The sequence below is a fragment of the Hibiscus syriacus genome, unplaced genomic scaffold (genome assembly GCF_006381635.1).
Source record: "Hibiscus syriacus cultivar Baekdansim isolate YM2019G1 unplaced genomic scaffold, ASM638163v2 tig00112738_pilon, whole genome shotgun sequence".
In the NCBI taxonomy this organism is placed as follows: Eukaryota; Viridiplantae; Streptophyta; class Magnoliopsida; order Malvales; family Malvaceae; genus Hibiscus; species Hibiscus syriacus.
In genome coordinates this window covers 5,632,742-5,647,391 of record NW_024063392.1, presented here as the reverse complement: position 1 = coordinate 5,647,391, position 14,650 = coordinate 5,632,742, and the positions used below count along the sequence as shown (strand labels likewise).

At 34.8% G+C, this 14,650-nt stretch overlaps 1 protein-coding gene across 2 annotated transcripts; it reads right to left on the bottom strand.

The window, feature by feature from the left end:
- Positions 1-2,901: 2,901 nt before the first annotated feature.
- Positions 2,902-13,072, bottom strand: LOC120182988 (piezo-type mechanosensitive ion channel homolog). Of its 2 annotated transcripts, none has more exons than XM_039187797.1 (5): positions 12,768-13,072; positions 11,957-12,037; positions 11,708-11,867; positions 11,456-11,617; positions 2,902-3,070 (listed from the first exon to the last, which is right to left on the bottom strand). In XM_039187797.1, exons 1-5 carry the CDS (start codon positions 12,817-12,819, stop codon positions 3,058-3,060), a joined length of 468 nt encoding a protein of 155 aa, XP_039043728.1. In that variant the 5' UTR covers positions 12,820-13,072; the 3' UTR covers positions 2,902-3,057. The 2 variants fall into 2 exon arrangements, with proteins under 2 accessions (XP_039043728.1, XP_039043727.1); XM_039187796.1 differs by having other exon boundaries at positions 11,460-11,617; positions 12,768-13,069.
- Positions 13,073-14,650: the final 1,578 nt, after the last annotated feature.

The window sequence follows — 14,650 nt, the reverse complement described above, 5'->3', positions numbered from 1 at the left end:
AAAACACATTCGGAGCTCTTATCCTCATTCTCCTTCCCGCTTACCTAAACCTTTTTCCTTAATTTATAGTGATATTTGGGGACCTTCACGGGTTACGTGTTTATATGAAATTCGTTGGTTTATTACTTTTATTTATGACCACTCTCGTAGCACTTAGACATTTCTTATTAAGGACAAATCAGAGTCTTGTATCATCTTCAAACGATTCCACAAAATGTTTGAAACACAATTCCAAAGTTCCATTAGCATCTTGAAATCTGATAATGGTGGGGAATACCTCTCTCAGTCGTTGGGATCTTTCTTCCAGGAAAATGGAATAGTCTACCTCACTTCCTGTGTCGACACTCCACAATAAAATAATGTCACTAAACGTAAAAGTCGTCAATGTATCTTCTACTGAAAAAAGTACTGTCACATTCCAGAAACCATAGAGGAGGCATTAAAAAGTTCTAAGTGGAAGAAGGCAGTTGAAGAAGAAATTTCAGCTCTAGAAAACAACAAAACCTGGGTCATCGTTGATCTACCTAAAGACAAGAAACCATTCAGCTGCAAATGGGTCTTTATTGTGAAATTCAAGGCAGATGGAGAAATTGAGAGATATAAGGCTAGACTTGTGGAAAAAGGGTTCACTCAGACTTATGGAGTTGACTATCATGAGACATTTACTCCAGTTGCAAAACTCAACATTGTTCGAGTTTTATTATCCTTGGCGGTAAACAAGGATTGGATACTTCACCAACTAGACGTGAAAATGTATTTCTCAATGGAAATCTTGAAGAAGAGGTATATATGCAAGTTCCACCAGGAATTCATTCTGGAAATAACCATGTATGTAAATTACTGAAATCCTTATTATTAGAGAATTAATTATAATAGATTTTATCTATATTTTAAATTATTGTAATAAATTATAATATTCTTGTAATTAGTTGTAATCCCCTAACTCTAGGCTAGTCTCCTATTTCTATGCCTTGTAATTAGTTGTAATCCCCTAACTCTAGGCTAGTTTCCTATTTCTATGTGTCCAATTTTGTGTATATATATTCACTCTTAATCAATAGAAAACTCAAGCCATTGTTTCTCATTACTCTTCTCTCTATTTCAACACTTATATGGTCTAAAACAATCACCTCGAGCTTGGTTTGATAGATTCACGAAGGTAATATTTCAAGACAACTACAAACAGTGTCAATTCGATCACACACTGTTTGTAAAAACTACTCCTGATAAGAAGAAGTCAATGTTAATTGTCTACGTTGATGATATCATCATCACGGGTGATAACTTAGTTGAAATCGAAAAGTTGAAGACTTTACTAGAAAAGGAATTTGAAACCAAAGATTTGAGAACTCTAAGATATTTCCTAGGCATGGAGGTAACGAGATCACGAAAAGGAATTGTCATAAATCAAAGAAAGTATATTCTAGACTTACTTTCTAAAACTGGAATGACTAATTGTAAGCCCTCGGAAACTCCTATGGAAGTTAACTTAAAATTGAGTAAAGATGGAAACCCAGTAAACAAGGAACATTATCAGAGGTTAGTGGGTAAACTCTTTTATCTATCTCTAACTAGACTTGACATTGCTTTTCATGTTAGCATTGTGAGTCAATACATGAATGATCCGAGAGAAGAACATATGGAGGCAGTCAATCGAATCTTAAGATATCTAAAGATGACACCAAGACATGGGTTGATTTAAAAAAAACATGAAGACAAAACAGTTAAAATATTCTCAGATTAAAGTTGGACTGTAGAATTAACAGATAGAAGGTCAACCACAGGATATTGCTCATTTGTATGGGGAAACCTAGTAACATGGAGGAGAAAGAAACAATCAGTAGTCTCCAGGAGCAGTGCAAAAGCATAATATAGGGCGATAGCACTTGGGATGTGTGAGGGAATTTGGCTACAAAGACTCTTAACCGAACTAGAGATGTACGACAACAACTATTTTGAACTTTAAAGTGACAGCAAATCTACGATAAGCATTGCAAAGAATCCGATGCACCATGACAGAACAAAACATGTGGAAATAGACAGACATTTTATTGCAGAAAAAGTAAATGACAGAACTGTGAAACTAAACTACATCTCTTCACAAAACCAACTAACCAATGTATTGACCAAGGCATTTCCAAGGATTTCCTTTGACGAAATTACATCCAAGATGGGTCTTCACAATATTTACTCCCCAGCTTGAGGGGGAGTGTAAGTAGTGTTTAAGTTAAACTATTCATCCTAATTTATCTCTAAAACTACTTCTTAATTTGTAGAAAAGATGACTCATATTTTTTCTAGGTCTATGATTCATGTGTATAAAAAGCCTATGTACCTCTTTGTAAGATGCAATTTTCCTTTGAATAAAAGAATTTTAATTCTTTCACTACCGGAAAAATCTAGTTCTTTACATTAAGCTTATGGGGGAGCTGCTCAAATCTTGTTCTCCGTTATATTCTTAGTAATTATAATTTGACATGTCAAAAACAATTAAGAACATGTATTATATAAACATGTGGTTTCCAACTAGGAAGTTCTCAAATTTTCAACAGCAACCTTACTTAGGAAATTGAACAAAATTTCCCCCCATAATGTCATCAATGTCGTCAAACTCAAAAGGCCGGTTTGCATTTGAATAGTTCAAACCCTCTTAAATTTGTAATATGGTGAACAGACTAAATAAGATGGACAAATGTCAAACACAAGAAAGACTAGTAATTTCATAGTATAAGATTCTAGGTAGAGGAAAGGGTGTTTTTCACTTCTTTGAAAGATTCAGCATCGGACCTATGGTAAGAAAACAAGTACATACCATGATTAAAAAAGTACAAGAGAAACAGCAGAGAAAATTTCAGTCCACTCAGATGTTGAACAAAATAGTCAGTGGTCTACAAAGAGTCGAGAAGCTATCACCTGAATAGCCCAAGAAAATTGCTTGTCAAAGACCAATCCACTAGCCCAACACAACTACCAATGAAAAATGGCAGAGAAATCCACGAGGGATGGCTAATTCCCACAACCAGCTGAACAGCAGGTAGAAGCAAACAGGAAGCAACTTTAAGATGGGAACCTTTCATGAAGTAAAACATGGAAATAATTCTATATCAATTTCAATAGAAATATAAATGTCTCAGGTAATTAGTAAAATAAAATAAAACTCATTGTAATTTGAAGTTCAGGAGCTGAACCAATAAGAATATTAAGAAAGAAATGCTTCAAGATAGTTTTAACTTTTCTTTCTTTTACACTAGTGTCAGACCGGCAAAGCAATGACTAACTGACAACAGCATAGGCTTAAAAGGCATTAGATTTCTATATAAAGTTACAAAGTTGACTGCAACGCAATTAAACGGCAAAATCATTTCTGTTGATAAACCAGTGAAATAGCAACCTACCAAACTGACACATTATTTATTATTAATTCATTCTGCACATACATTTGATATTACCGATTTGTCAAGGACATCACTCAATTACAGTAGAACTTTAATGCAAAAAATACAAATAATTGGTGCAAGAAGAAAATGCAACATGCTATTTTATTACAAATCAAAACCCGCGACTAAAATGACAAGAACTTTTCATTGAATAAAAGGCAAAATAATGTTTTAGAAGTTCTAGTAGTAAGCTTTCAAGTAGGCTACAGGGGTAATTTACATCCTAGATCACAAAAACTTAACTTCAACTTTCATTTAGATCACAAACCTTTAGTTTAATCAAATTACATCATTCAACTTTTATTATTAATTGACTGAAGCCACCCAGCAGATAGCCATGTAAAAATATAACTCTATAAGAAACCCAGAAACAATAGCAACAGTTAATACATAAAGATGTAAAGCGCATGGATCCCAGAGCCAAACCTAAAGTCAATTCGGAGAAATCCTGTAGTACTTTCAGTACATCCAAAGATCTTGTTTTGCTGCTAATTTTTAACTTTTCAATATCTAAAAAAGCGATGAGCGAGTCTAGAAGCCAAAGAGTTCGAAAGCTCCCCACTGGAGCAATATGGTCTGCTTTCATTGATAATCTTAGTAGAAATGTTCATAAGATAACCTTATGGGAACTGTTCAATCACCATGGAAAGTTTACAAAGGTTTATATCCCTAGTGTGAATAAGAGACTAAAGTATAAGGTGACTACTTTTGCTTTCATCCATTTCGCGAGTGAGGGAGATCTTCTCAAGGCTGTTCAGAAGTTAAACAATGCCATGGTCGACGGAAAGAGAATCTCAGTTAGAGTTGCAAGATATCCGAAATCTTAAGATCAGATAAGATTAGAAGTAGATAGAGCGGGGGATATGAAGAGCCGGAGAAGCAATTCTTTTGAGCTTTTTGAAGAAATGAATGTTATTTTCAATAAGTTTTATGATGGGAGATCGTATAGAGATACAGTGGTTGAAGATAGAACAAAAAACTGAGTCACCAAGAAAAGGTTAACGATGGTCCAGGGGGTTCGAAGGGTCCGTTGAAGATTTTTATTCCCTTGGAAGAAAGGGTTTGGATAAAAGCATCCCTAACTGATATTTGTAAGTATAATCATGAATCAGGGTTCATTCAAGAGGCCATTTATAATGATAGGGTTAACGCCAAGGTGGCCAGATGGGGATTCACTAAGAATGCTTATATAATCACGTTCCCGTCGGAAGATGATCGAAAGGAAGCTTTAGAGAAGAAAATTGAAGTTCTAAACTCTTGGTTTGATTGGTTAGCTCATGTTTCTCAAGAGGGGGTTCCATTTCCATTTTTCTCTGTTTCGCTAATAGTTGTGCCTCTCAATTGCTGGAGTGAGGGTTTTTTCTCCAATTTAGCTAATAGATGGGGGTCGTTGGTGAAGATACAAGAAGGAACACTGAAGAAAGTAGATTGTCGTGTTGCCTATATGCTTCTGAGAGTTGCGAGCCCATTTGATGTGCCAAGTTCAATTTCGATCACAACTAATGGGAGACAGTACTTGATAAAAATAAAGGTGGAAGAAATAGAGGATTTCTTCCCATATTGTTGATAAGGATGAAGAAGATGGTTCAGATGATGAATGGAAAGATGAATTATCGAAAAGTTTTCAGAATGATGAGACAAATGGTGAGGGTGTGGAGGAAGGTCAACAACCAAAAATGAATCCTCAAGGAAGAGTGGAGACATGGATCAAGGAAAATCTGGCAGGCATCAACTTTGGGAATAATTGTGAAGTTAATGATGTAGCTAGCTCGAGGGAAAACAGTTTGGAAGTCTCGATGAGTGATGAGTTGGATACTTCTGGGGTCCACACGAATAAGGCTTTTTTGGATAATGGGAACGTGGGCATGAACAAGGTAGGAACTGAGGACAGCTGTCCAGATAGGCAAGATAATAATGGGAAAACGATTGGGCCCTATCATATCGTTTCAAATAAAGAAAACAATGGTATTTCTTTGAATGTGCCGAGAAGGGAGTTAAGACTCAGAAAACTTTATAAAAGTGATTGTGCGGCGAAGTGCTTGAGAGAAAATGGTGTTAATATTGGATATGAGGATAGAAGCTCTCGGTCGAGCTCTCAAAATAGGTCTCTTTTACCAGTTCATGGCCGTCCATCAAGAAGAAGCGCTTCTGTCGATAGGAAGAGAATCGACTTCTTCAAAAGGGTGTATTGTATGTCAAGGAATAAGAGTAGGTCAACAGTCATAGATAGGGGGAATTCTGGTGAACCTTCTAAGCAAAATGAGGCGGTGGAAGAGGCAATAGCAGCCTGGGAGACAAATAATTTGTTGGGAGTTACCTTTAGAGGAGGGAAGAAAGCCTTTGTATAAAAGGTTGCTATTATAGCAAATGAGAAGACGAATTTGTGGGAAATTAATTTTCCAGTTGTGTGAAGCTTTTTGTTTGTAGTCAGAATGGTTAAGTTGTCAATTATTTCGTGAATATGGAGTTTGGGTCAAAAGGAAAAATCCTGAGCGATGAGAAGGTTAGTTGATGGGAGAAGGCCTTTTTTCTGTTTATTCAAGAGTCAAAAGTGGAGTCTGCAAAACTATCATTGTTGAGGAGGATTGGGGGTAAGGTATTGGATGGAGCTGTGGTATCCCCTTCAAAAGGTTTAGCAGGGGAACTGATCACGAAGTGGGGTGAAAGGGTGTTTAGCATCCAATATGAGTTCATTAACATAAGGTTTTAGCTATCAAGGGTAAATTGAATGGTTTCTGGAGGATTGTTGTTTTATTAATGTTTATGGGCCTTGTTTAGATTCTGAAAAGGAATTATTCTTTAGTGATATGTTGTCTTTTATTGAGCAGGTCGATTGTCCTATGTGTATAGGTGGAGATTTTAATGCAATTTTGGAACAGAATGAGAAGTTGGGGAGGGGTTTCAATTTTTCTTTAATGAGAATATTCTGTGATTTTGTTTGTCAAGCAAGGTTGGTTGATCTTCCTTTAATAGGAGGTTGTAATAGATGCTGAATCTCTTTTTGTCGATCAAAGTTTTTTAACTCAGTTCCCTAAAGTGAGTCAGTATTTGCTCCCTAGGTCGATCATTGCTATAATATTGGAAAATGGCAAGGCGAATTGGGGGCCTAAACTTTTCAGGATGTTTAACTATGTGTTGGAAGAGAGATTTCAAAGATATGATGATGAATGAATTGAAAAAAACTTCAAGAAGATAGCGGGGGAAGAGGTATCTACGAGGTGTTAAATGGTGCAAAGTTAGTGATCAAAAGATGGACAAAAAATGAATTCAGGGAGCTTCCAGGAAGAATAAAGAATATGAAGAAATAAATCCATGAAATGGAATTAGCATTAAAGCAATGGTCACATTCACTCTCATTGGAACTAGTGGCGAAAGCGAAGAGGGAATTGTGGGAGTTGTATAAAAATGATGAACAAATATGGTTCCGAAAATCGAAGGTGAAGTGGAGTTTAGAAGGGGATAGGAATTCTCGTTTCTTTCATCAGTGTGCTACAAACAGAGGGAGAGTGAATTGTATTACGTCACTGAAAGTGAAATGAAAGTGGGTTTCGAAACTGGGTTTGATTGAAAAATTTGTGGTGGATTTCTTTAGAGATGCTTTTAATCAAAAAATAACGCTCGAATTCAAAGAGATGGATATGAATTTACCAAAGTTATCGAATGATCAGAGCTCATCTTTGGAAAAGGAAATTTGGGAGGTAATTGTTGCGTTGGATAGTAACAAAGCTCCTAGATCGGATGGGTTAAACATAGGGTTCTTTAAAATTTTATGGCAGATTTTGAAAAGTGACATATTGAGCTTATTTAGTGATTTTCTTTAGGGGAAAGGTATGAGACAAGGAGGTGAATCACTCTTTTATAACCATTAATCCCAAGAAGATCAATCTAGAAGGTTTGGATAATTACCGACCAATTAGCCTTGTGGGGTGCTTTATAAAATTATGTCAAAGGTATTATCAAGAAGGTTACACTCTTGTATGGACGAGATTATCGGTCCATCTCAATTCGCTTTCACACCGGGGAGACAGATCATGGACTGTTTGTTTATTGCGAATGAGTTCATTGAATTTCGGAGGAAGAATGGGTTGAAGGGGGTCGCTTTTAAGGTAGATTTCAAGAAAGCGTATGATTCGATGGATTGGGGAATTTTTCTAAAAATTATTTTTTTTTTATAGGAATAAAAGGCCTCAATAAAACCCCCTTGGTGATTAACGGAACTTAAAAATAGTTCCTTAATCCACACAAGGAGGAAAGGAGTGCCCTAGGATTCATTAAACTCAAATATAACAAAGTAATACAAACCAATCTCCCTCAAGAGATACAAAACCAGAAAGAAACAGCCCTTAACAGAGCATAATTCAACCAATACCCGCCTTAGCTAGGACATCCGCCTCTATATTGGCTGTCCTACTAACCCAACTAATAAAACCTTCAAAAACACTAAGCTTTTGAATAATGTCTTTAACTATTTGAACATAAACAACAGGACAAGAGACCACATCCTTAATCCAGCCAACTGCCACCTGACTATCACTCTCAATAATCAATCTATCTTTAACCCTATGACGAATAGATTCAAAAAAATCTACACCCTTTAGGATAGCCTTCAATTCCATTAAAGTTGGGGGCCCCGGACCAGCAGGCTCTTTGAAGGAGCCAAGAATCGAACCAGACATGTCTTTCAAAATACCACCTAAGCCACTCCTCTTCCAATCACTCGAGGTAGCCGCATCCACATTAAGTTTAACAAACCCTTTTGGAGGAGGGGACCAAGGAAACACGGTTGAAACCCGATTTTATAGGCTTTGGTATGAGATGGTGTTTGTGGATTGAGTTATGTTTGTCATCGACGTCCATTTCTGTTTTAGTTAATGGTTCTCTCACATAAGAATTTAATATTTTGAAAGGGTTTCGCCAGGGGTGTTCTCTGTCACCTTTACTTTTCAATATTCTAGGTGAGCAGTTGAATCTTTTGTTAACTAAAGCTGTGAATGTTGGGTTGTTTAGAGGGTTAGAGATTGGTGGTCAAGGGCATTCTCTAATGCTTTCACACTTGTAATTTGCTGACGAATTAATTATTTTTTGTAATGCTTCTTTTGGGGAACTGAGGAACATTAGTCGGGTCTTATCAGTCTTTGAATTAATGGTTGGTCTACAATTAAATATGACAAAGAGCAAGATTTATGGAATCAATATGAAGGTTGATATTATTAATGATTGGGCATGTTCATTGGCTTGCTTGGTTGGATAATTTCTGGTAGATTACTTAGGGCTTCCTATTGGGGGAAAAAGGAATTCAACATTGATTTAGGATCCTATAATTCATAGGTTTCAAAAGAAGTTAAAGGGCTGGAAGATGGCACCTCGTATTTAGCAGGAAGGGTTATGTTGATCAAGTCTGTGTTAAGCTCCTTACCAATGTATTTTCTGTCTTTATTCAGAATTCATTCATGTGTGCTAAAGACGTTGAACGCTATTATGGCTGGTTTCTTTTGGGGAAGTGGATGTGGAAAATGTTATATGCTATGTCAACAATTTTGACCTGAAATCTTTTGCGGTTGATAAATTGATTTCCCCAAGAGCTTCTTGGATATGGTGATAGCTAAGAATTATTTTTCGTGTCATGATTTTGGTGTTTTTAAGGGTAATACTCACATTATGGTCGACAATGGTGAATTAATTTCGTTTTGGCATGATGCATGGTTAGATGGAGTGCCCTTGAAAAATTAATTTCTAAGATTGTTTATCCTCTCGACTAACAAAGAATGGAGGATTGTTGACTTTAGGATAAAAAAAACTCTTCTGATTGGATTTGTGATATCCAGATGAGGAGGAACTTGACAGATTTTGGAGTTGAAGTAGTGACTTCAATTTTATTCGTTGTTATGCAATTTTCACTCCTCGGAGTTGATTGATGATAGTTATGTTTGGTCTGGATAGGGAGATGGTTGTTTCTCGATGAAATCATGCATGAGGCTTATGTTTGATATGTATGAAGTTAATTTTTTATGGCCAAAATATGTGGCTTGGGTTGCCCCTCCTCGGTTGGAGACTTTTGTGTGGTAAGTGGCTCACAAAAAGGGGTAGTAAAAGGCTAATTAGTTAAGCGTGGTGTATTGGGGATTGAAGATCAATCGTGTCCTTTGTGTAGTGTTTATCCAGAATATGTTTCTCATCTTTTTGTTTCCTGCAATATCTCTTGGGGTCTTTGGACGAGTTTCATGAGTATGTGGAATATCTCTTTCACTGTCCCCAATAGTTCGTTCGATTTACTCTCGGTCTAGTTTGGTTTTGTCCCAAATTCGTCCATATGTACCTTTATCCCTAGAGCAATATCGTTGTCGTTTTGGAAGCAAATAAACGAAATTGTTTTTAATAAAGGTAATCTTGATCGAGTTCATCTGTTTTTCCTGGTAAGATACAAAGTGGCAATATGGTTTTCTTCAATGTTTCAAAATCATTCGGCCCTTTTTTTTTACAGTTTAGTGGACGATCTTTTGATAATAGGTTCCTACCAGTGTTCAAAAAAGGTTTATTCTATTTGTGAAGGCTAGTGTCCTCCTCTGTCAAATTATTTTAAGGTAAACGTGGATGGTACTATAGATAGTCATTAGCAGAATGGTGGCATAGGTGGTTTTCTTCGGGACGAAAATGGTGTAATGTTGGATTCATTTTCTGAGAATATTGGATCTGGTCCTCTAATTTTGGAAGAATTGTTGCTATTAAGAGAGGTTTACAGCTATTCTTGGAATCGGAGTGGGCATCAAGGGGAAGGCTAATTTTAGAGTCTGACTGTTTAGTTACCTTAGACCTTAGACTGGATCAATAATCCAGTTTCTTGTACTCCTTTGTTTAAGGCAATGGTGAATAACATTGCTAATATTGTGTCAAATAGGGGTGTGGTCATTAGGCATATTAAAAGAGTTGCCAACTACAAGGCAAAAGAGTTTGTTAAATTAGGGATTGGTTAGTTCAAATGAGGTTGCAAACTTCAAGGATTGGTTAGTTCAAATAAGGTTGCAAACTTCAGGGATTGGTTAGTTGCTATGTATTGGGTTGTTTGTTGTTTGGTGGTAGGTGATGTTTGGATGTATTTTGGTCTTTTGTACTATTGTTGTATCTGATTTTTAGTAATAAAATTTATGGCACTCCTTTCCTCCTCCTAATGTCCGTTAAGCTACCTTCGTAGCTTGACGGTTACAAAGGGGGTTTTTAACGAGTCCATCTTTTCTATAAAAAAAAAATTTTATTATTAATTAGTCAAGTCACTTATGCTAACACCGTAAAATAATTCTAACGAAAAACTGAATTGGCACTTTTACATATCATTATCAAATAATGTTTAATTGACAATTCAAATATTTTTGTTAGAATTTATAGAAAATTTAGTTTTTTTTCTTTTGAATTTATTTTAATGAAAGGTAACGAAACATTATTTTTTTATATAAGAAAACAAAACATTATTTAAATTATCAATTAAACATTCTTTGATGATGACATGCGAAATATGTTAAGTAAAAGTGTCGATTTCAGTTTTTTCGTTGGAATTATTTGACGGTGGTAGTATAAGTGACTTACTTTATTCATAATATAGTTGAACGATGTAATTGGGTTAAATTGAAAGTTTGTGATCTAAATAAAGGTGAGAATTTAGTTCAGTGATCTAGAATGAAAATTACCCTAGGTTACAGAGATCAATAATTTGACCTCCAATTCACAAGGTCCAACAGTGCACAAGAAAAATGTTCCAATAGTCAGAAAGTAAGCTATCATTGATACACAGAAAAAAGGGAGAATAAAAAGACTCCGCTACTGATTTAGAAGAGGAACAACTGGGAGGAGTGTTAAACATGATTTAGTCATGACAAAGTGAAAAAATCAGCTGTAGCTCATATCCTCTGCATGCAATGAGCAAATCCTAGAGCATTCATATCAGATTGCTAAACTGATCCTGTTTTGGGGTGGGGAGAGTACATAGTGCAACACAACACAATTAGAATAATAAGGAAACACTAAACAAACCTAAATGTTCAACAACTGTTAAGAAATCACCCCAACAAGAATACCGCCATGCAACAAGACCAAATCTGTTCCCGTGTATATCAAGCAAAGCAACAACTACCACTAGCAGTTGTGTGACCAAGAAATAGATCACAGTGGGAGATTTCCAAGACTGGATTCTGCAAATGCATACCCAAAGAGCCAAGAAGTCAGAATATGCAGAAACACAGAAGGGGCAAAAGAACTAGAGAAACAAAATATATTCTTACATCATAAAACCAATCAGCTTCATCCACCAAGCATTTCCTACACTTTGTTTATAACCTTCAACGGCCCATATAACAAAATATGCAGCTTGTGAAAGAAAGGCAAGAAGGGAAAAGACGATGACAGGCCATAGTAACAAATATTTCCTCCCGAAACGGGATCCTATAGGAAAGTAATCCCACATTCCGTTATATGTAATGACAACAACTTTAAATAAAGCAAAATTTTACCAGAAAATCTTGATTGCTTACCTATTTTGGGTGCAGTGTACTGAATAAGAAGGAAAGCTATCAAATCAACAAGAGAGATCAAACTCCAATTGAGCAATGCAGCTTCAAGAAAGAAAAGAACACGAAAAAACAATTAATTATTTTGATAGCAGAGAACATATGAAGTTTTCAAGTGACTCTTAACTAAAAAACCTTATACACTTGCCACCTTTTCGGGTCCCATAGTAAGGAAAATCAGATAATAAATTATATGCAGAATAAAAGCGAAGACTGCATGATGAGCTGTGTCATAAGCTAATTTTAAACTAGGTTATCCGGAAATTAGATTTTGTAAGTTTCAAAAAACTTGAAATGAATACATTTGATACTGGTCTAGTCCAAGATAGACCTATCCGAAAACAGAGGTGAATACCCAAACAATAGATTAAATGAATTGAAGGTTGCATATAAAAGCAAAGAGTAGTGTTCTCATCATGAACTTGTGAGCAGGAAACAAAATCCTTAATCTAGAACAAGCTAGAATAAAATAAAAGTTGATTTAGACTCTCCTCAACTGCCTAACACATCCCTCGTGGCAATTGGACTAGTAATTTCTTCATGGGATAGAATCCAGGAGTAAAATTTTAGGCGGGCAACTAAATCATACTGATAAACAAACGCACCCAAAAACTTACCTCAAATAATACATGTATAAAGCGGATTCCAACACAAAACATACCAAGAAAAAAATAGCACATGGGACGAAGGAAAAGAAGAAGAAGAAATGCTCAGTCTTTCATACCAATTTGTAAGGAGTGAAATTAAAGTAATGAGAACAAGAAACAAAGCATACCCATCAGAAGCAGCAGAGGCAAGGCAAACCCAGCAAGAAAACTCCCACTCATGAGATTAGGACTTCAATTTAACCAACAACCGGGTCGCTTCACAGAAAACGCAGAATCGGTTCCGGTTCATGGGTTTTCAGCTTCCATTAAAATCAGTGAAACCCAATTTCACGTCAAATTAAAAATTTCCTCCAACGTAATCAAAACAAGAAAATTTTGACTTGAAACCCGAACAAACTTCGGGTGACGTGCTTTTTCAGTAAAAGAACGGATCAGATGAATAAAACGGAATTAGCTATGGTTTTCTAAGGACAAACTCTAATCATCAAAATCTTATGCCCTAAAGTGTGTAAATATTGAAAGAGAATAAATGATAAAAAAATTAAAAAAAAGTACGATTTTGAATATAAAAAGAGTAAATTGTATCATAATTCATTCAATTATTAGCGAAATTACAATGGGTCACCTAATTTTAAAAAATTATAAATGAGATTCAATTAATCGATTATTACAAATGAATCACTCGAACGATCAGATCATGTGCCACCACCCTAATCATCATGAGTCATCATATATAGTGATAATAAACCCCAAATTATACCATAAGATTTTTTTTATCTTCCCATTTAATATACCAGATTAGATTCTTGAGAATCTCTCTTACAAATCATAAAATCACCTTAAAAACTAATAACTTCTTGAATCTCGATATACAACATCCTTCTCTAGATGGTTTTCTTCTCGAGATATGTTCTTTCTCTCATCAACCACGGCCTTTCCATTATTCAGATCATCAAATAGAGCCTTCAACCCTAAAATGAATTTTTTCCCGATTAATTGAATGACTCATTTGTGGCTTTTTAAAATTTAATGACCTATTTGTAATATTATTAATAAGTGGGTGGCCAGTCATAACCTTACTAATAATTAAATGGCTTTGGTGTAATTTACTTAATAAGAAGGATAATATATCTCTTAACTTTAAGCGTTTTATCATTTATATCATTACAATTTTATTTTTAATTTTTTATTATAATATTAAACTTTAATATTTATTTCAATTATATCACATAACCGTTAATATCATAATAACGTGGTGGTCGGTTGTCCACGCATAGGTTACACCTGCACGAGTTCGGTCTTTTCAAGAAAATGGAAGGAAAATATCATTTACTGTACAAGAAACGTGAATTTGAGTCGATAAGATACAACACTAAGTATCCAACCATCAATTCAACTTAACAATTTGTTATATTTATAACAATTTGTTATATATATATTAAATTGCAGTCGAGAAACATATACTTTATTTAATATTACTTTTTTAAATATTCTTAAAAATAAAATATTATTTTTATAAATACATTATTTATAGTTTATTCTAAAATTAGTTACAGGTTTTGCTTGTTAATGTAAAATGTCAATTTGGTATTATTTATGGTGGAAGTGGGCATTATGTTTCAAGATATAACCACTCTTTTACTGGATCCTAAGAATTCAAGGCTATAAATGACTGATGAAGAATATTCATATAATATTTTTGTGATGCTTTCATATTAGAATATGTGATATTATGCAAGAACAAAGTTATTTTAGTAGTTAAAGTAATAATTGATATCCTTAGAGATTTTGGACTCGAATACTAGCGACCGGGAGGTATTTAAACGTTCATTATCAAATGATTTAATATTTTTAAAATAATATTTTTAAAATATATATTATCATTTGTAATAACCCTAAATTAATAAAAAAATATATGTTATATTATTCTAAAAGAATAATATGTCATATTAACCAGTGATATTAGTCATAATTTAACTGTGTTAACAATTTACAATGCTATAGATATTAAAAGAATAAAAGAAATAATTATTCTTCAAATACTGAAGGG

Excerpts from the sequence above, each read along its gene's own strand:
- LOC120182988 (XM_039187796.1), bottom strand. The coding sequence starts at position 12,819 with ATGAGTGGGAGTTTTCTTGCTGGGTTTGCCTTGCCTCTGCTGCTTCTG. Across the intron at positions 12,038-12,767 it reads GCCTCTGCTGCTTCTGATGG|CTGCATTGCTCAATTGGAGT; the intron begins GTATGCTTTGTT and ends TCTTTCTTGAAG. Across the intron at positions 11,618-11,707 it reads AAGCTGATTGGTTTTATGAT|AATCCAGTCTTGGAAATCTC; the intron begins GTAAGAATATAT and ends ATGCATTTGCAG.